Genomic DNA, 24988 nt, shown 5'->3' on the forward strand with positions numbered 1-24988 from the left:
TTTAAGCAGTAAAAATGTTAAAATATGTGTACATGCAATGATCAGTGTATAATATCACATATCATCTTCATTAAATGGGTTTTCGTGCATGAAATAGTCCATGCTTAAACGAGCATCAGTGATTTCTAGCTTTGTGGAAACCTTTTTTATCAAAATACCCCGGTCCTGCATTTCATTTTTAACTTTTACAAGCCATTCGGCGTGAAGTGGTTCTATCTTAGACAACTTTAGGTTAAATTTAACATCACGTGGAGCTTTCCTAGCACTGTTTCATTACCTCCCCTCAGTAATATGAACTATAACAACGTCGGACAATTTCCTTGGCAACGATTTACTGTAATATCTAGAGGCTGGAACAAGTTTGTCATTTGGCGGGGACTAGCTCATGAACTATGTTGTAAAGTATTTTCGGCTCATAATGCTCAGGGAAGCATGAAACATAAACAAAAGTAGTTTCCAGAAAAACTTTGAAAATAATTTCGATTAAGAAACTTTTCGGTCCGAGTCATCCTCGATAGGTACAAGAAAAGTGCCTCAATATGTAAGTTACACTCCTTGTTTCTATATAAACATAACTTTTATATTAATTCTTACATAATAATTATAATAATTTTCTATTAGTATTATCACTAGAAGCCGCGCAGACCTACTATCTACACACAAACCAACTAGTAATTTTTATTACCCTAATCATATGAACCAGTTCATCCCTAATTCATAATTCGTGTAACAACATCATGAAGAAGAGTCTGTTTAGATCTTAACACTTAAGATTATTAATGTAGATGCTATTGTTTTGCCTAACGAGCCTGTCGCTCCCTAATCTATCTATACTCACAAGCTAGTTAACGAATTTATGACACCTAACTTAGCTATATGTTATTAGGAATGGTCATCAAAATAAGTTTATAACAATGTCGATATTTTGGTAAATTTCTAGCTTCTGTCAGAAAATAAATTTACGGTTTCTATAATAGGGAGTAATTAGATATAATTTACAGTACAGCTGTACTTACACTCACATTCACAAGCATGCAAGCTCACCTGGTCCAATTAGCGTCACAATTACGTGCCCTCAGGCTCATAATCACGTGACCTCAGACCCAATCAATTGGGTTCTGGCCTGGTATGTCTCGTATCACTCCCATTGCATGCTCGGCTCACATCCTTGGATACGAGAACCAGCCCCTTTCGGACCCGGCTCACGTCCGTAATGTGAACACATACCGAGAGCTCAAACACTTCTTAATATACTTCATAATACACAGCTACTTACTAAACTGTCATGTGAACCCTACCCAGGTTCTTGGTTATCCGGCTGTTAGGATGGTTATAATATGGATCACATCACAAATGATTCGTCACTGATTGGGCCATGTGATGTGATACCTGTGGGAGGCCGAAATTAGTGGTTCCTAGTTGTCGGTCACCGGGTCAGGCCCTTGTCACCCGATCTTGAGGTGAGGTACGACACTTCGTTAACCCAATCAATATCTGGAAGGCTGCAAATTTTCACATGCCAAACTCACAATGGTCTTACGGAGTTGTGCGAGTTAACGATACATGTATCCATAGAGGCCGCAGAATTATGAGGACTACCAGATCCTGGTGGAACCTAAGCGATCCATGATATCATGACAGGCCCTAAAGCTAGGGCCTCCAGCGTTCAAGTAATGTCTGTCCAAATAAGGTCCGATAAGGTATATCACGACAATCTGGCGTAAAACAGGGGTTCTAGAAAACCCACTTCCCAATGCTCCTGAAACTTGAAACTTTTGTTGTAGTCGATTTGGTCAACGTCTAGACGCCCTGCAAAGTTTCACATCTCTAACTCAATTTTAACATGGTTTTTAAGGCACCTGAATATGGCAATTTTCGGTTTTTTACCTAATTTCGTATAACATGCTGGCGTGTATTTTGCGAAAATTTCTTAAAAACCTCCACATAACTATTTCTTATTCCTGTCATCCTTAACATTAAATTAAAATGTTTTGAACTTAAATATACCTGCTGAACTACTTTCGATGAGTCTTAATACCTGAAAAACTTAATAAAGGGTTATAATAGTAAAGGGGGTATAATAGTAAATGGGTATAATAGTAAAAGGGGTATAAAAGTAAAGGGGGTAAATAGTAAAGGGGGTAAATAGTAAAGGGGGTAAATAGTATCGTGAATATAAGAGGCACGGTCATGCAGTGGCGTAACGTTGCCTGTTGGCGCCCCCCTGCCGAAAAAAGCGCCCCCCTGTTGGCGCCCCCTCCCCTTTTGGTGCCCCTCCCTAAAATTGAACAAATTAGGTGATTTTAAAGAATACGCCGGTAAAATCTCTAAAAAAGTGTGTATCTAGAGCAAAACGCGCAATTTTGCTAGTACTTTAGTTAAGTTTTCGAAATTGTCCCACATTCAAACGACGATTTGGCGCCCCCCTAAGACGGCGCCCCCCTGCACAGCGGGGTCAGCAGGGCCTTTCGTTACGCCACTGCGGTCATGCTTGCCAGCATTGTGATTTGACCAAAACCCATAAACTATGGGTTTTGTCAGCAAATGACCCATAAAGCAAATTCTTAGTTGCCTGTTTAAATTTTAGTTGAAAATTAGTTGAAAATTTTAGTTGAAAATTAGTTGAAAATTCCTTTTTAATCAATCTTCAGTCAGAACTTTAAACCAGGGGAAGCGATCCATAATAGGCATCCGTACGGCAAATATAAAGTGGTGCGAAGAGTTTATACACACGTTCATCAAATTATTCTGTTACACACAATGTTTATCTTCATTGTTAACAATAGCCTCGTGATGCTGTGGAGAATATTTCAAATAATATTAAGATTCGCTGAGACCTATTGACTGGGCATGTTTTACATTTTCTTATTGTCCTGCTGGTTTGTTGGCCAGCCTCATAGAGCTAGCTCTGTGAGGCTGGTCACCATACCCACGTTCAACAATTTATTGCATATTTTTTACACGCTAACCTAACCAGCTGATGGTCATTTTGATTATCATGACATTAATGTTATTTATAATGAATCTGGTTACTACATGTAAACCCAATTTAACGTTGAATTTGGACGTGTCACAGTTCAAATTTGAGTGAGCCGCCCTGTCAGGCTGTCAATAGCTGTCTAGGAGCTAGTCGGCTCGTAAATGTAAAAACCGCCGGATATGACCAGTGCCGGGGATTCTCATAATAATTATAGTTCCACACCTCTGTAGCTATTCCCACGATAGAAATCCTATTTTGATTCACAGCCGTGATGAATTGATTTCCAGTAGATTTCATTCGAAGTCGAATCACTTCGGGTTTATCTTGATAGCTTTGAGCTATTGTAAACCAATTGCTCCTATTCTCACTAACTATCGGACGATTTACGTACTAAAGTTCGAGTAGTAGCATGTAAAAAATATGCAATAAATTGTTGAACGTGGGTATGGTGAGCTAGCTCTATGAGGCTGGCCAACAAACCAGCAGGACAATAAGAAAATGTAAAACATGCCCAGTCAATAGGTCTCAGCGAATCTTAGCAATATTCTCCTTAGCATCACGAGGCTATTGTTAACAAAGAAGATAAAGATTGTGTGTAACAGAATAACTTGATGAACGTGTGTATAAACTCTTCACACCACTTTATATTTGCCGTACGGATGCCTATTATGGATCGCTTCCCCTGGTTTAAAGTTCTGACTGAAGATTGATTAAAAAAAGGAATCTTCGACTAAAACGATAAATGAGGAAGAAATTTAAACAGGCAACTACGAATTTGCTTCATGGGTCATGTGCTGACATGCACCCTGTTAGCGTTCACGGGCACCCTCTCAGTTTTTCATTTGACCTCATGCAGATGCAGAAGAGTTGCCGACCAGAGTAACAGGTCACTATTAGAACAGTGATTATTGAACGTATGATAGATAACAACCGATACTACAGCGGTGGATTCAAATGTCACCTGGTCAAACCCGGGGTGGACTATTTACATTAAGCGTCCCAACGGCTCCTGAGTCCTAACACATGGTAGAACCTGGTAAGCTCGGGAAATTGGGTCAAACTTAACCCTAAATGTCATGTCCTCCTGTAGGCTTAACCTTATGAATTTATAAAATTCACTAGTGTAGTTAGAGTATGGTGACACTTGAAAGCCACGAACTTTAGTTGCTCAAAGCTATCAAAATTAGAGTTAACATGTTAATTCAAGTATGTGAAATGTGAATGTGACTTGTATTCCGTACAAATATTTCTAGTTCATGACATAATCATGGCGTGTGTACCGCGGTACAGATATAAGCACCTTGAAATTGCCGAGCCAAGCTGTGGTAGAGATAACAAATTGAACAGAGGGTCAAATACAGATAGACATGACACCTCTATTACAATTGGTTGCTCGGTCAGGATCACGGAGTGCATGGCTGCCCGTCGTTCAGAAAAAACTTTAATTCAGTTGTTATTATGATTGTTATATCATGGTGTTGGTTACATACCTTTATTGTGTTTCTTTTGACTGAAAATTGTGATAGTACCTGTTCGAGTTGTTAACGAGACGATATCCTTGTTCTTTCGTTGCAGAATCGAAATGATCTTCGCTTGAGTAAAACATTTTGAGTGTTGTTGGGCTGTGAAACCAACTTAAATCGATGTCTCGCACAATGGTAGGTGAGAAACAGTCACCAAAATGAGTTGCTAACCTGCTGTGTTTTCGTACTCTGCTCTTCACTCAAGTTGCAAAGCTGCAATAAACATTAAACATATTGCAACGAACACTATCTGAAAATTGTGTTAGTACCTGTTCGATCAGTTAAGGTGAGGATTGCCTCGATCTTTCGGTTTCAGCTTAACTCCCTAGGCCCTAGGCCATGAGTAGAACAGAAGGATCAGAATATATGTTACTTGTTGCTCGTATTAACTATATAAAACCTCCATTTTGAGGAATGAGGAAGTGTTTATAGGTTCTGAAACCAAGTTAAGTCGATTTTTCGTGCAATTTTAGGTCAGAAACAGTCATCATCATGAGATAATAAGAAGGACGATTTCTCGGTTATTTTTAAGCTTTCGTTCAGAAAATAATTAGGGACCTTCGAAGGGGGTAACAAAAAGGAGTTACAAGTGTTACAAGCCTTCTATAATACAAAATTTGCATCACCTCTTCAACCTGCTGAATAAAGACGCCACCTAAAAAGTAAAACGTAAACAAAAAATTATCACCTCCCCGCCAGTATCCACATCTATAAAATCCGCTCCCACTAAATCGCTCGCCTAAATTAAAAAAAAATTATTGTGAAAAGGCCCTGAGGGTATGACAGTGGTTTAACGTTGCCTGTTGGCGAGCGATTTAGTAAGAGCCATTAACATCACTAGTTAGGGTAGGCCTGTCATGATATCATGGATCGCTTAGGTTCCACCAGGATCTGGTAGTCCTCATAATTCTGCGGCCTCTATGTATCGTTAACTCGCACAACTCCGTAAGACCCTAGTGAGTTTGGTATGTGAAAATTTGCTGCCTTCCAGACATTGATTGGGTTAACGAGGTGTCGTACGTCACCTCAAGATCGGGTGACAGGGGGCTGACCAGGCCAGAACCCAATTTATTGGGTCTGAGGTCACGTGATTATGAGCCTGAGGGCACGTAACTGTGACGTCGCCAGAGCTTGTTCTCCATTTCCCGCTAATTGGACCAGGTGAGCTTGCATGCTTGTGAATGTGGGTGTAAGTACAGCTGTATTGTAGTTTATATCTAATTACCTTACAAGACTTTTTTGTGGCGGACCAATTTGCGACGACCGAAATTTTGGCGGTCCGAAAATATGGCGAAATTGAACAAAAACCGTCACATTTCGGACGTCACAGAAAATAAGGGTATTTTTCATCATTTTTTGTGACAGTAAGCAGTAAGGAAATTTCTGAAATTCGGTAAAATCATGTTCAAACTTAGTCTGTATTAAGACTGTAAGACTTTCATGTTAGCACATACATGTATTTTAATGCAAATTTAAACTTTATTGCTTGACATTCAATTCGTCATTGGTGTGGTGATAATTTGTCCCAAGATGCCAGAATTTATTTATTTATTTTACTTGTACTTTTTAGAAACAAAATAAAGCAGTGAAGCTGCACAGTCATTGAAATAAGCTAAAAGATAATGCGACGGATTCTATTACGACGACCGAAATTTTGACGGTCCGAGAATATGGCGAAATTTTCGGAAAACCGCCACATTTCGTACGTTATAAATATGTCTTGTAAGGTACTCCCTATTATAGAAACCGTAAATTTATTTTCTGACAGAAGCTAGAAATTTACCAAAATATCGACATTGTTATAAACTTATTTTGATGACCATTCCTAATAATATATAGCTAAGTTAGATGTCATAAATTCGTTAACTAGCTTGTGAGTATAGATAGATTAGGGAGCGACAGGCTCGTTAGGCAAAACAATAGCATCTACATTGATAATATTAAGTGTTAAGATCTAAACAGACTCTTCTTCATGATGTTGTTACACGAATTATGAATTAGGGATGAACTGGTTCATAGGATTAGGGTAATACAAATTACTAGTTGGATTGTGTGTAGATTAAGATAGTAGCGCTGTGCGGCTTCTAGTGATAATTATTATAATTATTATGTAAGAATTATTATGAAAGTTATGTTTATATAGAAACAAGGAGTGTAACTTACATATTGAGGCACTTTTCTTGTACCTATCGAGGATGACTCGGACCGAAAATTTTCTAAATCGAAATTATTTTCAAATTTTTTCTGGAAACTACTTTTGTTTATGTTTCATGCTTCCCTGGGCATTATGAGCCGAAAATACTTTTTCGGTCCGTACAGCTACATTCGAAAGGCTGTGGATGTGATAAGTTTAATATAATTATAAAGAACGTGATATTTTGCCCTCGGATTTAAAGGAGAATGCGCAAATTTGGTCCTCAGAGAACTGGAATAATCGCAATTTGTCGCGAAGATCTGTTTGTCACGGCAAACGTCAAAAATCGCGATTTGTCGCAGAGAATGGGGAAAATCGCGATTCTGCACGTGCCATGATTTCCTTTTGATCTTGCCACTCCTGTCTCTTGATTGATGATTCATGCTTATGATGATCAGGAACAGTGAACACATCTGGTCCAATTAGCGGGAAACGAAGAACAAGCTCTGGTGACGTCACAGTTACGTGCCCTCAAGGCTCAGGCTCATAATCACGTGACCTCAGACCCAATCAATTGGGTTCTGGCCTGGTCAGCCCCCTGTCGCCCGATCTTGAGGTGACGTACTATACGACACTTCGTTAACCCAAAGGCTCACAAGGGTCTCACGAAGTTGTGCGAGATCTCTCTCTCTGTTTTGGTCAACGGTTTCTGGCCTCCTAGTGAAGAGGGAGGCCTTCTCGCCGTGCCCACAGAGTGTGACTCCTGCTAGCCACACTCCAGGACTCCCTAAGTATATACAAAAACATAGAATAATAGATATCAACGCAACAGACCTCTGGAGTCTCGAAGCTGTTACTACCTTGCTCAGAGCAAACCCACTTCAGATGTTCTTCTTTGGCGGGCAGGCGAGGGACTTCCGAGCATGGTCCACACCTGAATAAGTGTCACTATCTGAGATAGTCCTGTGTGGGTCTAGTGTATGATTGTGTATGAGCCTTGGTGTATGTCCTAGATGCTTATCCAAATAGGTCGTCTATCCTAGGAGGTTACCCAAAAGGGTTTTCCCTATCCAGTCTTGTCGACTGTTCCACAAATTTGAAGATATGATTGTAGTTTACTGTTGTTAAGGTAGAGTTTACCAATTATCCTCATTCTGAACCTCATGATCTGGATGCACTTGCAGAGGAGGTGCTGGGATGTTTTTGCGAGATACCGATACATAGAGGCCGCAGAATTATGAGGACTACCAGATCCTGGTGGAATTTAAGCGATCCATGATATCATGACAGGCCCTATAGTTAGGGCTTACCATAAAAAATGATAGAAGGTCAGGGTGGGAACTTCTTTAACGGGTGATTCTCGTAAAATATCTGTTCCATATATTGGAACCGTCGACGAGTCCAACTCGGCGCGCGTCCTGGTAGGTTGTAAACCTACAAAAACTTATAACTAACTTATTGCAAATTCATGTTTTACTTTGTCCAAACTTCATTTCTTGATTGAATGCTTTACTTAACGGGTGATACTCGTAAAATATCTGTTCCATATATTGGACCGTCGACGAGTCCAACTCGGCGCGCGTCCCAGTAGGTTGTAAACCTACAAATGCTTTACCCGAAAAATATGTATTTAGCTTGCTAGCCTAATGCTCGGTTCTCTCACGTATGCAAAAAGCTAGAAAGCGATCTCAGTCCCACTCCCACTATAAATCTTTTAGAAATTCTTGTGAAAAGGCTCTGAGCACTGAAGGTTTGAAAGTAGTTTAGTTCGGTGTTGTTTTGGACGCTGATTCCGAATCACCCCAATGTGGTGTGATTTAGAATCAGCGCTCAAAAATACATCAATCGAGATTAATTTCAAAAATCACGAAGTTTCAGTGTAGAGTGATTTATCACGCTCGCAGGGAGAGCTGCTAACATACATACATACTATACAATTACATACCATAGGCATATGCACAACATGGCAAGGTTGTTAAATACGTATTACTATTAGGAGGGAATACGTATTGGAATACGAATACGTATTAATCCTCGAAAATTGACGTATTACGAAAAGGTGTGTCGTGCGCGCAAAAAATTGTTTGCTTATCGGACTATCCATGAAATTTGATTACAAATTTAAGTTATCATGTATAACTGCACTCCTTTAATGCATGATCAGTGATGAGGGTGGCGCGCAGCTGTAATGTTTAATTCTGACAAATCAGCGTATTACGGCGTATTATGTGTTATGGCGTATTCGTGGACGTATTTAACAATCCATAGAAATTACCGTATTACGGCGTATTACGACGTATTCTTTATTAGAACCGAATACGTCGTATTGTTTCACGAAAATTTGACATATTTAACAACCTTGTAACATGGCGCCCCGGTTACTTACTGCGTACTGCAGTTTATAGATTTGGATTATTTTAGATTACGATGTATTCTATACCACATCGGATAAAGCACAAGAAATGTAAGAATGTACTTAAAGTTAATTGTTAATACTACTTTAACGGGTTTAACCTGGAGATTGTAAGCTCAAACGCAAAACGTAGCCCAGAATACATATTGAGTAACGTAACCATGATATTACTCTTGAATCAGGGTATACCTCTAATATAATTCTATGACAACCCGCTACTGATGCTTACGGCTCAAAACCCGATTTTTAAAGAGCTATACTAAGAGTAAAAGCTAAGAGCTATAATTGTAACCTTAAGAATAAGATATCTCAATCTGCAAGGAGGGTTTCTCCTTAGCCACCAGTTCCCAGCTCATTAGATTTAGACTAAAGCCAGTTACTTTTCAGCCGGGAGTAGTAATTTCAGTTTTACAGCAAGAATGTTTCGCCATCAAAAACTCATAGTATAGGAAACGCGTTTCTGTTCTAAACTCCATTTTATATAACCTGCAATATCCGCTAATGGAAAAGATGGTAATAGTCTATGTAATACTAATAAGCGCCATGAGTTGGCACAGAATGTTTGTCCTCCGATTTTGATAAATTTTGTATCGATGTTGTAAAAAAATGTAAATAATATTAGGAGTTATAGGCTTTTAAGCAAGAAATTACCCAATTTTCGTTCTTTTTACACTCTTCATTTTCAATACACATCACACAGGAGGCCAACATACAGCTCGACCTTATCGTGCTGCACGGTGAATTTGCGGCATAGAATGTTTTGTCTCCGATTTTGATAAATTTAGTACCAAAAGTTGCCTCTAAGTGTGAATAACGCAAATTCACCGTGCAGCACAATAAGGTCGAGCTGTATGTGGGCCTCCTGTGTGCTGTGCATTGAAGAGTGTAAAAAGTATGCCAACTCATGGCGCTTATTACATAAACCATAAGTTAAGTGTTTACGCCTTTCAACTCTTGTGGTTTTCAAATAAATCTGTTTTGCTAAATATCAGTTTTTTGGTACGGACTTCAGCATTCCGAGATCGCATTACAAGGGGGAAGCTAAGAGTCCAAAATCGTATATCGAGAGGTAGGTACTACTAAAAGGTACGGACTTCAGTAAAGTAAATCGTTGACATACCCTTTTGATCGCATCGTGTAGCAAGTAAACCGGAAAAAATATGTTAGGCTCATAACGATCATAATGATCATAATGATCATTATGCAAACATTCACATGACGATGACTCACCCACTTTGGGCTAGAAGATGAACAATCAACAAAGGCAAAGATGAGGAAATAAAATAATGTGTAATGCGTGTTAGGTAGAAGTTTAGTTAGGCATAAGGTTAGTTAGGAGTTAATTTTTAAAGTGAAATTGAATCATGAGATTTGGAACCATGATAACATTGATCAATTGTTAAGACAATATATATTATATACGGACAACAGCTCATGAGGGTAAAGGAAATATTTCTATGAACGTAGTGATCAGGAGTGTCAGCTTTATACTCTGACGACGAGCCCTCGGTCGATAATCTTTAGAATTATAGTTAAGGCTAGTAGTACATTTTGTGTAAAGGAACTCATGGTCAGTCTATAAAACACACGAAAAGCAATGTTCTCCATACCCCTTAGTCTCTAGCTTTGTTATCAAAACACGTGATTCGATCACGTGATGTTATCTCATTGTAAACAGGGTTTATTTGTTTGATTACGTGTAGTATGGTAAAGTATTAACACAAGTGAACTAATAACATTATATATATGAGTAGAGATTCGAATTCCGAAGTGGAACATCGAGTTCCGTTCTGGCGAGCTGGAAGGAACTTTCGAGATTGTCTTGAAGGGCCGATCTAAAAGCAAACTCTGCTCAGTATAGCTAATCTAATCTAACTATCCTAACAAGCTAGTTAACGAATATAAGACATCTAACTTTGCTCTGCAAATACATTATCTTTCGCCACTCTACCCTGTATCTAGTCCATTTATAATAGGTCAGTTAAATTATACTGATGGATCACATCACTAATCATACGTCACTAATTTACATGATCTGATCTCCGTGGGACCCCTAATGATAAGGGGGCCTGGTCGTCGTGCAGCCAGAAATGGTCGTTAGAAACAATTAACAAATAAATCACGTAATGCCGAATAAAAATACGTCTATCATATTAAATACACTTTTAAATCTTTTTACTTCTATCAAGAGTCAAATTGAAAGGAAAATATTCTACAGAATTAAAGAAAAGTTAAGCGTCCAAGTTATTTAACATCTGTATGTATAAGAGGTTTTCTTGTTGTCCTTCTTCTGTTTCTCATATGTGGACAACATATCACATCTCTGTTCCCCATTCTTCATGTAACAGGTAAGAGTTTTACATTTACCGTACGCGTAGCAAGCAGCCTTGGCAGCGTCCACGTCTCCAACGATATATCCCAAGTTTGAGTTATCCTTGTACCTGCGTCCCTCCTCTGTCTGCCAGCAGTCAGGCTTATGTGCGTCCTCGTCTAGATCTGTACCCTGACAGTGGATAGCACCGTGTCTCCAGGATGTCTCTCCACTATCAAACATCACATCTCCATCAGGAATGAGACTGAACAGGTCCTTGTAGGCTATCATTACACTCTCACTCTCCCACATCTCGTCAGGTACCATTTCACAGAAAGTGCCGTTAGCGTAGATCTGAGCAACCTGATCGTCAGTCAGCTTCACGTTAAACATGTTCAGGTTGTAGAGACTCCCGGCAAAGGCCTGGCTAGCATCGTAACTACCTCCCATAGAGTCCTGTTCTTGCCCAATGTTCATTACTCCACCAGTCTTTGTCAAACCACCCTTTGCTAAGTCACCCTCTTTAACTTTGGCTCCGTCCACATAGATCACAGCCCCACTGTCACTACCCCGTGTGAAACACAGGTGATACCACCTTTGTTGTTCCAGGAGGATGTCTGTCAGCATTTTAGCTCCGTTTACCCAGAAGCCCAGTGTGGCCTGTTCACCCAGGATGATGGCATTATGTTCACCTGAAACTGCGTAGCTCAGGAAGTACCTAGACTGGTCCCCGTATGTCTTGAAGAACCAGGTGCAGATGGAGAACTCTCCGAAATCTTCACTTCCAAGATCAGGTGAGAACTGCAGGAAATTAGCTGTGCTGGCCTGCGACTGAGGAGGGAACCTCAGAACCTGTCCGTTGCTGGGGTCCTCCAGGTCAATGCAGGGTCCATCAATGACGGATGTGGCTCCACTCAAATCTTGTGCGAGCAGGTCAGCGTAAGAGATGATAGGGTCGGCCTCAGTTGAGCCGTACCCACAGAAACCAGTCTCGTAAAGGAAGGCCACATCGGTGGAGTTGAGTGCGTAGTCCCAGACGTTGATGTTGTACAGTCTGCCCAGGAATGCCTGGCTAGCGTCGAACCTCCCTCCAACACTGTCCTGCTCCTGTCCAATAACAAGATTTCCTCCTGCCCTCACACTTCCACCCTGCTTGAAACCTTCTTGAGTCGCTGCTGCTTCTCCGTTGACACTGATGACAGCTACTCCACTCTCTGAGTCCCAGGCTGCACACACATGTACCCACTGATTCTCTGGTGCCCCGACATTAGCTCCAAAACTACTTCCTCCCAGGTAGAATACGTAAAGTCCTGTTTCCCTCTCTCCTAGGATAATCTCGTTGTCAGTCCCCGGTACAGCGTAGCTGAACCAATACCTCTTGTTATCAGAGTAACTCTTCTGCTGCCAGGCACAAACTGTCAGTCCAGTAAGAGCGGGTAAATCAGGGTTGTAGCTGATGTAGTTCTCTGTGTTAGCGGGTCCAGGGAAATCCAGGATCTGGTTGTGTCCAACGTCACCCAGGACCAATCCGACCACCAATAGTAGAGTAGTTGTAGCTAACATGTCTGCTAAGATAAGTGAGGAGTCAACAAACTGTACCCGGTTAAGTACCCCCTCATCTAGAGGAGTCAACAAACTGTACCCGGTTAATTACCCCCTCATCTAGAGGAGTCAGCCAGTTCCACACAGATCTTTGACTTTGAGGTACACATAGCCATGTGTATACGCGTAGGTACTGAGTGACGCGCTTGTTTCACAAGTAGAATAGAATCCTTGGCCGCCTTCGGCGGTCGCGCGCTATAAGGCGCGTGACTTGAATCTGAAGCTTGAATCTGAGGCTTGAAGCTGAAGCTTGAAGCTGAGGTTTAAATCCGAGGCTTGACTCTGAGTCTTAAATATGAAGCTAGCTTAATATAAGTGTGGCTCAGACACACATACTATCAAACTAGCACTGGGTCTTAACTTAACAAACTGAGAAATAGATTCGAAAAATATGTTAAATGTTGGCCATTTTACCATAATACAAATTTGTTGATTATCGCGATAATTCTCGAAAATTGTCGCGATAATCGATGATGATTTTTGGGAAATTATCGTCGATAATATCGGTTGGCAACCCTAATCTTGAAAGCTTTGAGCAACTAAAATTCGTGGCTTTCAAGTGTCACAATACTATAAGTATAACTACATTAGTGAATTTTATAAATTCATAAGGTAAAACCTACAGGAGGACATGACATTTAGGGTTAAGTTTGACTCAATTTCCCGAGCTTACCAGGTTCTACCATGTGTCAGGAGCCGTTGGGACGCTCAATGTAAATAGTCCACCCCGGGTTTGACCTGGTGACATTTAGATCCACCGCTGTTATCTATCATACGTTCAATAATCACTGTTCTAACTTGCTATCAGTGACCTGTTACTCTGGTCGGCACCCCTGCTGCATATTCTGCATGAGATCAAATGACTAGAAACTGAGAGGGTGCACGTGAACGCTAACAGGGTGCATGTCAGCGCATGACCCATGAAGCAAATTCTTAGTTGCCTGATTAAATTCCTTCTTCATTTATCGTTTTAGTTGAAAATTCCATTTTTAATCAATCTTCAGCCAGAACTTTAAACCAGGGGGAAGCGATCCATAATAGGCATCCGTACGGCAAATATAAAGTGGTGTGAAGAGTTTATACACACGTTCATCAAATTATTCTGTTACACACAATGTTTATATTCTTAATGTTAACAATAGCCTCGTGATGCTGTGGAGAATATTTCAACTAAATGTTAAGATTCGCTGAGACCTATTGACGGGGCATGTTTTACATTTTCTCATTGTCCTGCTGGGTTGTTTACCAGCCTCATAGAGCTAGCTCTGTGAGGCTGGTCACCATACCCACGTTCAACAATTTATTACATATTTTTTACATGCTAACCTAACCAGCTGATGGTCATATTGATTATCATGACATAAATGTTATTTATAATGAATCTGGTTACTACATTAAAACCTCGATTTAACGTTGAATTTGGACGTGTCACAGTTCAAATTTGAGTGAGCCACCCTGTCAGGCTGTCAATAGCTGTCTAGGAGCTAGTCGGCTCGTAAATGTAAAAACCGCCGGATATGACCAGTGCCGGGGATTCTCATAATAATTATAGTTCCCTACTTCTGTAGATATTCCCACGATAGAAATCCTATTTTGATAGGCGCGTGTACATTAAACAAGCTAAATAGTCAATAACTCAATAACCACGTAACAATTAACATACCGTCTTCAGGACCAAGCTGCTCAACAACTTCTTTTTGGCAACCATCCTATGGCCAGCGTTATCGAGGACGACCACATAAGACCTTCCCGGACGTTTTACTTGAAGACACTGGAATGGAACCTGACCAGCTGCGTTTGCTCAGTATATATAGGGAACTATCATAAATTCTGCCGATGTGCAAGAACTGGGCAAATTCCTTTGCAACTGTCACCGCATCAGGAACCCGAAAAAGACGCCAATACTGCCTGTCACCCCATCAGGACTACCAACTCAACAGACATAATACAGATCAACCATCATTATGCAGATTTCACGATCTGTTGTACGAGCATGGAACACTAGTGATTACTGTTTCCAGGAGGACTATTCGAGTATGAATGTGTCTTTTGTGGACTCGAATACTGATATCGCAGTTTAGTGATCATTGAATTTGCCTTTTACTACCTTCCTCTTATGTTAAATTATTATTTCAGCAATTGTTTCTATTTCGGTTGTTTGTACGGGAGTTAAATTTTAAGTGCTTTTGTTTTAAATTTTCATGATTCTTGAAATACGAATTTTACTTACTCCAGGTATGTTATTCATTCATGTATATAGTTGAGACGATGGTGTTAATGCCATCTCCGACAACTTTACGTTTAATTCCGTTTAATTCCGTTTAATTCCGTTTAATTCCGTTTAATTCCGTTTAACTCTGTGTGATAGATATAAATGGAGAGAAGCGTTGACACGAAACTCGTTCCAGATTTCATCTGGATCGATCTAGGCAGGCAGGCAGGCGTAAACTTTGGCTCAGATCATATCTCAAATCGGAAATGTTACGTATACAAATTAGCATGTAAAAGTTCAGATCATGTCACTAATTGGAAATATGTCGCATTGAAATCAGATCACAATTTCGGACAGATGTCGTTTTTTTCTGGTACCCTGAGTCGGACAGATGTCGCTGTCGGACAAATGTCGCTGTCGGACAGGAGTCGTGTTACCTACTATTACAATTGTGAAATTATCATACTATTAAGAAATTTTAATGAACTTGCTGCATGCCTATCATAATTATGAATTTTATTTGGTTGAAAATTGAACTTAGCTAAGAATTAATCGAAAATATAGGTCGGGCATGAAAACTGTTAGTTAGACACTAGGAGGGGGATATTTAAAACATATAAGTGATACGAAAGAGTTAGACACTATTTTATTGTGTAATTCCACATGATAATGACAAAAGTATAAAAATAAGAGTATAAATTTAAATTTTCCGGCAAGATCCGGCAAAATCCGGCAAAATCCGGCTGCGTCCTATCCCCTGAAACACGCTAAATTAGTTTGACGTTAAGGAAAAAAAGTCAGAAAAGGATTTTTAGTAAAACTGGAACTGAATCCAAAATCATGCGTATGTTACAAATCGGATAAATTAGACATATTTACAATCGGAGCCAAGGACAGCTATGGAGGTGAAAGGAGTGTCATGCGATTCGTGTCTCTCAAATTTGATTGGTTGGTGCTAAGGTAGTGTTAGGAGTAGGACTGTGAAAGGTTAAGGTTGTTACTTAAACATTAAAAGGATTGTGTGAATGGATTCGTGAGGGAATTGCTACTAGATGGTGTGAAGTCAAGGTGCTGGGAAATGTGGAAAATTCTTTGTGGAATTAGTTTGAATTTAGTTGGAGCCGTCCGGGAATAAAACATGAAATATAAGTATTTTAATAATCAATAAACTTATATACTGTACACGAGGAGAGACTTCATCAAGTTTAACCTCAATAACAGCACTAAAGTTCCACAATACTATATGATACTTTTGGAAAACTAGACATTTCTAAGAGACTTGTGCAAATAAATAACATGAAGGCTGACGCTCTAGCAGAAGAAATAAATAACACTGACGATGCTAGAAAGATGTTTGAAGCTTCAAGATCTTTAGCTGGAATAAAAAAGTCGGGTAACATAGTGGTCAATGATATCAACAACAACCCTATTGGTACTGATTTAGGGAAAGCAAACACAGCGAAATCTTTCTTCGAAAAACAACTAACAGAAGGAGTTGAAGCTGGCCTGCAACCTTTTACCTGCGATCCAAAACCACTTGATAGCCCCATTACACCAGTTGAAGTTGAACTTGCTGCAAGTAAACTCAAATCAAACCGTGCCAGTGGTCCAGATAATCTCCAGAATGAGTTGATAACACACATAACCCCGGCATGCGCAGGGATTATATTTCAATTTTTCCCGCGACGCGCGGGAAAAATTTATAATAATTTCGAGTGCGAAGCACGAGGGATTATTATGAAAATAATCCCGACGTGCTTCAGCACGAGGGGTTATTTTAATATAACTTAAGCGTGCCGGTGTTATGTGTTATAAACCCCTCCGGGTTAGTGCTAGGACCAACAAATTTCATAATTCTAGCTATATGAGATCAGTATGGAAATATGAAATGGAATTGGGGAGTATATTATACTACCAAATAAATACAACTAAGGTACTATGACATTTGAAATTGGCGTTATATCTAAACATTATTCCTCAGTCAGAACGTTGAATGAATATCGATAAGGGGCGTCGAGTTAAGCCTGGCAAGCGATAAAAGGTGGAGCTAATAATGATATCGTGTCATGGACATGAAGTTCATCAAAGTAGACGACTATAATTCATGGCTTATATCAAACAGGGCAATTGCTACGACAAAATTAACCGGACAAATGTAACCGTCGAGACAATTTCTGGAACTGGTCCAAGTAATGTAAGAGTTTAAGTAATGTAAGCCATAAGCAGTGTGCTGGAGTTTTGCCAGCGCCTGCAGTAAGACCGATACGTAGATCAAGTGTATTTACAGTTCTTACGTTAAGCCATAGGTCACGTGACATTTTTTACCAATGCGCCCCGTAGTAGTTAGTCACGTGATACACGTCATCAAAACACGTGACAGTGCGCGGTTGAAATTCTCATGGAATATCAAAACAAAACCAATCTTGTTGAGCCAAATTAGCGGGGCGGGATTATAGAAGCTGTGCCGGGGTTATCTATTCAGCGGGAAAAAACTAACAGCGGGAGCCGGGATTATCATAATCTATCTAGCGGGAGCCGGGATTATCAGAATCTTATTCTAACCCGGAGGGGTTTATAAAGTACGCCCATCCAATCACTTTTGAGAAGTATGCTGAGGCAATTAACGAGTCATTTAGTGGGAAAAAATACATAAGTTCAATAGGACAAGGTATTGTGACTCCTCTACAGAAGCCCGGTAAACCTAAAGGTCCCCTCACAAGCCTTAGACCACTTACACTGTTAAACGGATCAAGGAAGATGCTCACTCAAATTGCCTTAAAACGGGTTGAGAGTAGAATTGACAACTACACCATGCCATGGCAGAGTGCTTACAAGAGAGGTAGGAGCTGCTCTGACATTGTGTGGGCTCAGAGAATGCTAATATCTGTTGTGATGAGGAAGAAATGGACATTTAGCAAAATGGGTATTGATATGAGTAGAGCTTTTGATACCGTGAAAAGGGACACTATCATCAATGTTTTGAAGGATGCTGGTTGTTCGGAGGACGACATTCGCTTAGTTCAATACCTTCTATCGAATACTCTCCTTAGAGTTCGTGTTAACTCCTCACTGTCGGAAGAGTTTGAAAGTTTACTCGGAGCCTTTCAAGGTGACAGTTTATCTGGAAAGCTATTCACACTTATTCTTGCAGCAGCCTTACACCACCTCAGAGCTGTATCTGGGAGACCAAACCCACCAGTATCAAAACTAGGTTTTCCAACTGAGTGGGAATATTCAGACGATTGTGACTTTGCTGATGAGGACATCGAGAAACTGAGAATTTTCCTTCCTACAGTGAAGGATATTCTCAAAGACTGGAACCTCCAAGTAAATGAAAGTAAAACTGAATTCAGTACCTTCTACCTGGCGAAAAAATCTGATAAAGACACAAACGGTCAGCCATTAGCTAATAACGAACCATGGCGAAGTAACAAGTCACTAGGTTCCTTACTCGGTACTGAGAAGGACATTCAAAGAAGGAGAATCCTAGCTGAGATTGCTTTTAAGAACTTTGGAAAAGTATGGTTGTCCGGTAAGAAAATTTCCCTTGAAAGAAAGCTGAGGTTATATGATGCTCAAGTTGTATCTGTATTGATTTACAACTCAAATAGTTGGAGTCCTAAGAAAGCAACCATGGAGAAAATGGACACACTCCATCGTAGACACCTCAGGTCCATTTTAAACATCAAATGGCCTAAAGGTATGATAAGCAACAAAGCATTGTATGAAAGGTGCAAAGTTGAAAAGTTATCCAAGCGTATTGAACACCAGCGGTGGAAGATGTTTGGACACATTCTCAGGAGTATGGAGAACACCCCAGCCCAAACGGCTCTCTCTTTTGCTATTGAATCAGATAATTTATTCATTGGTAGATTGGGGAGACCTAGAATGAACTTGTTATCGGTTTTAAGAAGTGATTTAAGTAGTAGAAATTTGCAAATGGACAACTTGCATGAATTGAACGAAATTAGAGATATAGCTGCATGCAACAGATGTTGGGAAAATCTTTTTCAAGGGTACAGTTTACCGCATTAAGGTATTTTTAAGAATCATTTTTGTCGGTAAGATCCTGTTTTATAATAATAATAGACATTTCACTCAGATGAGCGCCACAGTTTTCAAATCGAGATCAAATTGAGGTTAAACATTAAGGGTTAAAAAAACCACCGATTTTCATCCCATTCCACATTCACCTCAACAGATAAAGAATCACCCATACCACTTTTTAATAGTAACCGATCCAACAGAAAGTCTCAGACATCGTCCATGAGGATTTAGATTTAAGAAATAATATAGATAAAGATACTACAGAATAGCCAATCTTTAGGGGAGTCTCCTAATATTAGAGGAACCAACCCCAAGTTAAACTGCCAATCTAATTCTTCACTCCCACTACCACACCACTGTTCATACCACATGGCACATTGGGGGAAGAAGTTACAGATCCGAATTAAAATAAGATAATCATCTCGCTCATTCCTAGCGACAACAAACGTTTTATTAGTAAATACATTCACCAGGTCATAATCAGCAGATACGATTAATTAAAACGCCTTACAGCATAGAAATAACGTTTTATTAGATGAGACATTCACCTGGTTGTATTCAGCCAAACCGATTAACTAAACGCATTAAACAAAACGGAAATTTGTTTAGGGTCATGCCCAATGCACGTTAAGTTCCGACACCCAAATCACAACCATAAACTTTCGTGGATGACAAACCCAATATAAATAATAAGCGTCTAAAACTTAACGTGTCCATGTACTACTTTTATTACTATTAATTAAAAATTATAGGCACTAAATCTCTTTCGCACTGAGAGCTGATAATTTGCATATTTTCCCCCGCAAGAAACAAGGTATTATGGATCACATATTGTGAGTCTCCACATACTGGCTGGCGGAGCTACATTATAAAGAACTGCAACACATCGTGTGGATTAAATGTTTAAAAAACGACAATATGAAGTGGCTCAATGTCAATCTGTGGGGCGAGGGATTCGATCGAGGCAATCATACCCTAATATAAAACTTCTAACTTTTAGCCGTTCAATTTTGCACTGATGACCAATTTAACGTTCTTATGTTTTAGCCGCTCATAAGTTTGCATCGACTTTTAGGACATTTTTCAAGAGGGCCCCATTTTATATGGAGTTCTCATACCAAAAACATAGGGTATGATACCTTGCACTTGACACTTTTGGTCCACTATTACACAAATAAGTATTATTCTGGCCGATAGTAATGTGTACTGTATAAGTTTTATTTGGTAAAAAGTCCTAAAGATACCTAAAAGTGCTGAAATTTGAGTCGTTTCGGTGCGCATAGTGCTGTGTGTTTTGGGAAAGTGCGTAAAAGTGTGCACGAAACACCTATGCAATATGCACTAGATTCTAGTGTTTATGCTGCTAATAAGTAATACCTCCCTATTCCACGAATGAATTCGACATGAGCAAAGAATGATGGCACCCATTACAAGTTCCTGTTCAAAGCTTGTAGCTCAGATCCACTTAGAGTTAAAGTATGGCATGACATTAATGTTGAAGTTATATCACACTTAAGAAAGTGAAGTGACTTCGCAGCTAAAATTTTCAATAGCCATAGAATCCTTTTTGCAGGTGAATCTCATTTTAGACGAAAAAGGAAAAGAAGAATCTGGAGTGTCTTATCAAAGCAGCTAAAGATTTTGAACTCGTATAAAGTCTTCGAAATGAAGCCGTGCTACCCCTGAGTGGGCTCGTTAAGTCGGTCTTATCATCAGTGGCAAATTCGCAGTCGTGATGCAAGACTCAGACCATGTTAGATTTAGAAATACGTTGAAATTGTACCTGAAAAATTAGAAGACAATGTTCACCGGATTTAAAGCTGCTTGCGAAAGAATATCCACAGCTACAGACTCATTACTTGCGGCGTCAATTCCCCTGGCAGCTTAAAAATTTGGTGCAAGAGAAAATCAGCCGTGGATACGAGCAAGAAAAATAGCTCCTATGCCAAATACAACGAGGATAGCTTATGGAGGACAACAATGTGTTTGCGTTGCGCGTTGTGGGTGCAGCCAACTTTTGGAACCTATCGGACTTGCTGCAGCTGCAATAGCTTTTGGAACTAGTGCTGGAGTTGTTGAAGGCAACTAGTGCCAATCTTAGGAGGACATAACCACAAGCATGCTCGTTGAAATTAAAATAACAACCGAACACTTCGACGCTTTGGTGAAGACAGCTGATGAAAAGACGTAATACTGAACGTGAAGCTACAACATTGGAAACAATACGGGAGGGAACAGAAGTTTCAAAAGGACCATGGAAGGGCCATTGACGAGACCTACGAAAAACTAGAACTCATTCCCTCAATTTAAAACGTGTTTTGGAATTCTCTGCAAAAATTTATGTCAAGAGTACCAGGAAATGAATAAACTAAGTGAGATAGAAAGGGGAAAGAAAATGATAAGAAGCCTTCTCCGCCGTGTAACTTCTTCTGTGGCTTGACGAGAAATTAATAACACTTAAACACTAGGGAACTATGTCCCCGCAATACTTGGACCAATAAGAATGTGTAGAATATGTAGATATTGACAAATTCAAAATGAGGATTTGGAAGTCCCGTTGACTCTACTTAAGTTGTCAACAACAATTTCATCGTTCATCTAAGAAAAAATGAGCCCTTTTTTACTGCAAATTGATCTTAGATATTAGCAAGGGGTCCTAACAACGTTTAGAAAACCTCGGACTCTTTTATTTTTACCTACAAATTCTTGTGTTGTCCAGGAGATCGTTCACATATTACGCAAGCCAGATTTGGCTATTTTAGATCCCCCGCCCATCAAATTAATCCACTTTGTACACATAACTAATGTGTAGAAATAGCAAGCATTTCCAAATCTCCGCCGGCCTCCCCTAGATTGTAAACAAACCATAATGTAAACGACCTCTCAAGTCCCAAAGATGATGGTGTGCGACATATTTATTTGACTCTTTTGTTTTAGCAAAGATGAAAATGTATTTCGCAATCCCCCATCAACCACAGCACTCTTTCCCCAAAAGTAGTGTGAACATAACATTACAATTAAATATTACATAAGCACGTAATGTGTACAGTCAAAACTCTGATTTCTAGAAACCCGAGACCCGAAATTATTGCTTCTTTTTCATTGATCGGTATTTTTTTTCTTTATGGACAAAAAAGCATTAAAAATGTTTAAAAACAAAAAAGCTTACTCTTAGTTCTTATTTATATATTAGTATTGCGTATGTTATTTTATTCGAAAATTTACTGGGTTCAAGACAAAATCAGCTATTAAAAATGTTAAAAAAACAAAAAAAAGCTTGCTCTTAGTACTTAATTATATATTAGTAAACTTGCGTATGGTTACGTTAATTCGAAGAATTTAACTGTTTGGACAAAACAGCGTATTAAAAATGTTTAAAAACAAAAAAAGCATGCTCTTAGTACTTAATTATATATTATAGTTGCGTATGTCACGTTTATTCGAGAATTTACTGTTTTCAAGGACCAAACAGCTATAAAAAATGTTAAAAAACTAAAAAAGCTTGCTCTCATACTTATTAATATTAGTAGTTGCGTTTGTTACTTTTAATTCGAGAAATTATCTAGATTTCATAAAATAAATAATCTGGTCACGAAAAGAGAGAGAAAATGTTAACTAAAATTGTTTTTTACACATTACATTGGTGTTATAATTCGATTTGAAGAGTATTCAACAATATTTTGATCTTAAACCTGAAGCAGTTATTCGAAAAAGATAAAGTGACGTAAAATAATTATTTATATTATGAATAATTGAAAGTTTCGACAAATTTGATTATTTAGGTTAGTTGACGCATTATAAGGTACATTCAAAATCGCTTTGTGCATACCTTTTACTCGGATAGCATCTGTTTTAAACTAAAAGTAGACTGAATGTCCCGTATGTGCAGCCTAACACTCAAAATGTGCACTTCCGAGGACCCAGTCTAACCCCAGTCCTTCTCCATGAACTGCCTTAGTTCGGAACTACTACGTTTTTGTGGTGCCTATTCTGCACTTAAATTACTGTAAGTCGCAGCACCTGCAACAGATTATGCTAAAGATCTATTAAGATTGTAACGAGTTATTTTTTACATTTGTCTAATAATGTTATAAAATTGAGTAGAAACTGTGACACGCGGGGTGCACCTTTCGACCTTGAGGATACCGTTAAACTTTGAGGTTGAGTAAATGGGTGCACATAACGGAACATCGTCTTTTTTCAATACGCTAAAATAACTAAAATATAACTAAAATAACAAAAGTTTACATAGTCACAGCAGAATTTTACCGCTGATTTTTACGCTAAGAATCTAAAAGTCTAAATTAATATGGTGCAGGCATTTTCCTCTTTAAATCAACTATACAATCTGCCTTACTAAACTTAATACTGGAAGTTTAAATTATATTAAACCAGTGTACCAGCATTGCTCCTCCAATCTCCAACTAGTATTACACACGCTCCTTAAACAACTCATATTACAGCACTGGAGACAACTGTCCTCCCACAACATCTACCTGAGCGACTCCCTCGTCCACATCCCTGCTTCAGCTACTGTATCATCGTGTTATTGTCACGTGTGTGACGGTGAGGGTAATCTGGACGGATGCCAAGACGGACTATCATCTCTCAAGTAAGTCCTGGAGATTAACTGCTATTCTTACTCAATCACAGTTGTGATATTTAGTGAAGTTAGTGGATAGTAGTGATAGTTTAGTGATATTTAGTGAAGTTAGTGGATATTTTAGTGATAGTTAGTGATATTTTATGATATTTAGTGATATGTTAGTGAATATTAAGTGATATTTAGTGATTGTTAGTGATATTTAGTGTTATTAGTGATATTTAGTGGATATTTAGTGATATTTAGTGATATGTAGTGATATTTTGAATCAGGAATTTTAAATTAGTATAATATTTGGGCCCAGCCATAACTTTTTGAGAATCGGATAGATTCTTTTGAGAATGCTAGATCTCCACGTGACCGGACAAGTAATTAGAAGTGCTTATTTCAGGCGGTAGTCTATAATGTTAAAACTATCTCCCCCTTCCTCTGAAGTAACGCCTGTTAAAAAACGGAGATGGAAAGCGGTAAGATCAACCAGGTACTCAAAACACAGGCCACATTTGTTGTATGTAGAGTTGTGTAATGTTACATCTAAAATTACACTGTCATTGGTAAATGAATCACACTCGGGAAAGCTCCAATATTTCAATGTTTTTCACAGTCAACATTCAGTGATCTCGCACACGAGAAGAGTAGTAGCAGTATGGGTTTTTGTGATTGGGTTCTCTTAATCATCGTGAAAGCTCGTTCTTACGTCCTGATTGGACCAAACTCAGGTGTTTTGTCGAGGAATGTTCAAGAAACTGGGACAGGTGCGGGCTGGTATGGTTCAAAATAAGGCTACTGGATGTTGGGGAAGTCAGATCTGTTGCAGAAAACTGGTATAGTACTCTGATTGTAGAAAAGTAACTTGCTTTTGTGACTTATAAATACAGATTAATCAATTCATATTCTTTAAAACTGGTAAATTACTCTGATTGTAGAAAAGTAAACTTGCGTTGAAACTAGCTTGGACTTTTAATACAGATACATATATATTCTTTAAAACATTCCGTCTGAACATCCTTGACGTAATTTCCTTCCGCCCAAAATAGACTTACGTCCGTCCTAGTCAGGGGTCTGGGCAGAGTAATAATAATTCTTTTGCAGCTGTGTACGGTCTAAAATCAAAGAGCAAGATTCCTGTCCCCAAAAATCATTGGCTAAAAAATAGAGCTCTG

General features: G+C 39.1%; 3 protein-coding genes across 3 annotated transcripts in view; 2 read left to right on the forward strand and 1 right to left on the reverse strand.

Moving 5' to 3' along the window:
* The window catches only part of LOC134816918 (transcription activator BRG1-like), a 762051-nt gene that overhangs the window by 94815 nt on the left and 642248 nt on the right, over nucleotides 1-24988 (forward strand). The gene's annotated exons all lie outside the window — the stretch shown is intronic.
* On the reverse strand, nucleotides 11178-12977 carry LOC134820779 (uncharacterized). Its single transcript, XM_063831394.1, has one exon. It carries the CDS (start codon nucleotides 12922-12924, stop codon nucleotides 11299-11301), a length of 1626 nt encoding a protein of 541 aa, XP_063687464.1. The 5' UTR covers nucleotides 12925-12977; the 3' UTR covers nucleotides 11178-11298.
* LOC134823728 (uncharacterized) lies at nucleotides 17933-23838 on the forward strand. Its single transcript, XM_063835264.1, has 2 exons — nucleotides 17933-18694; nucleotides 23686-23838. The coding sequence occupies exons 1-2, from the start codon at nucleotides 17933-17935 to the stop codon at nucleotides 23836-23838; spliced, it is 915 nt and encodes a 304-aa protein (XP_063691334.1).

Source organism: Bolinopsis microptera, chromosome 1 (assembly GCF_026151205.1).
Source record: "Bolinopsis microptera isolate Bmic1 chromosome 1, MBARI_Bmic_1.0, whole genome shotgun sequence".
NCBI classification, from domain to species: Eukaryota; Metazoa; Ctenophora; class Tentaculata; order Lobata; family Bolinopsidae; genus Bolinopsis; species Bolinopsis microptera.

What these genes read in the sequence shown, in the direction of transcription:
- LOC134820779 (XM_063831394.1), bottom strand. Translation starts at nt 12,924, where the DNA reads ATGTTAGCTACAACTACTCTACTATTGGTGGTCGGATTGGTCCTGGGT.
- LOC134823728 (XM_063835264.1), top strand. Translation starts at nt 17,933, where the DNA reads ATGCTCACTCAAATTGCCTTAAAACGGGTTGAGAGTAGAATTGACAAC. An exon ending in CTTTTAAGAACTTTGGAAAA is followed by an intron (nt 18,695 to 23,685) that starts GTATGGTTGTCC and finishes CTCATATTACAG; the next exon opens with CACTGGAGACAACTGTCCTC.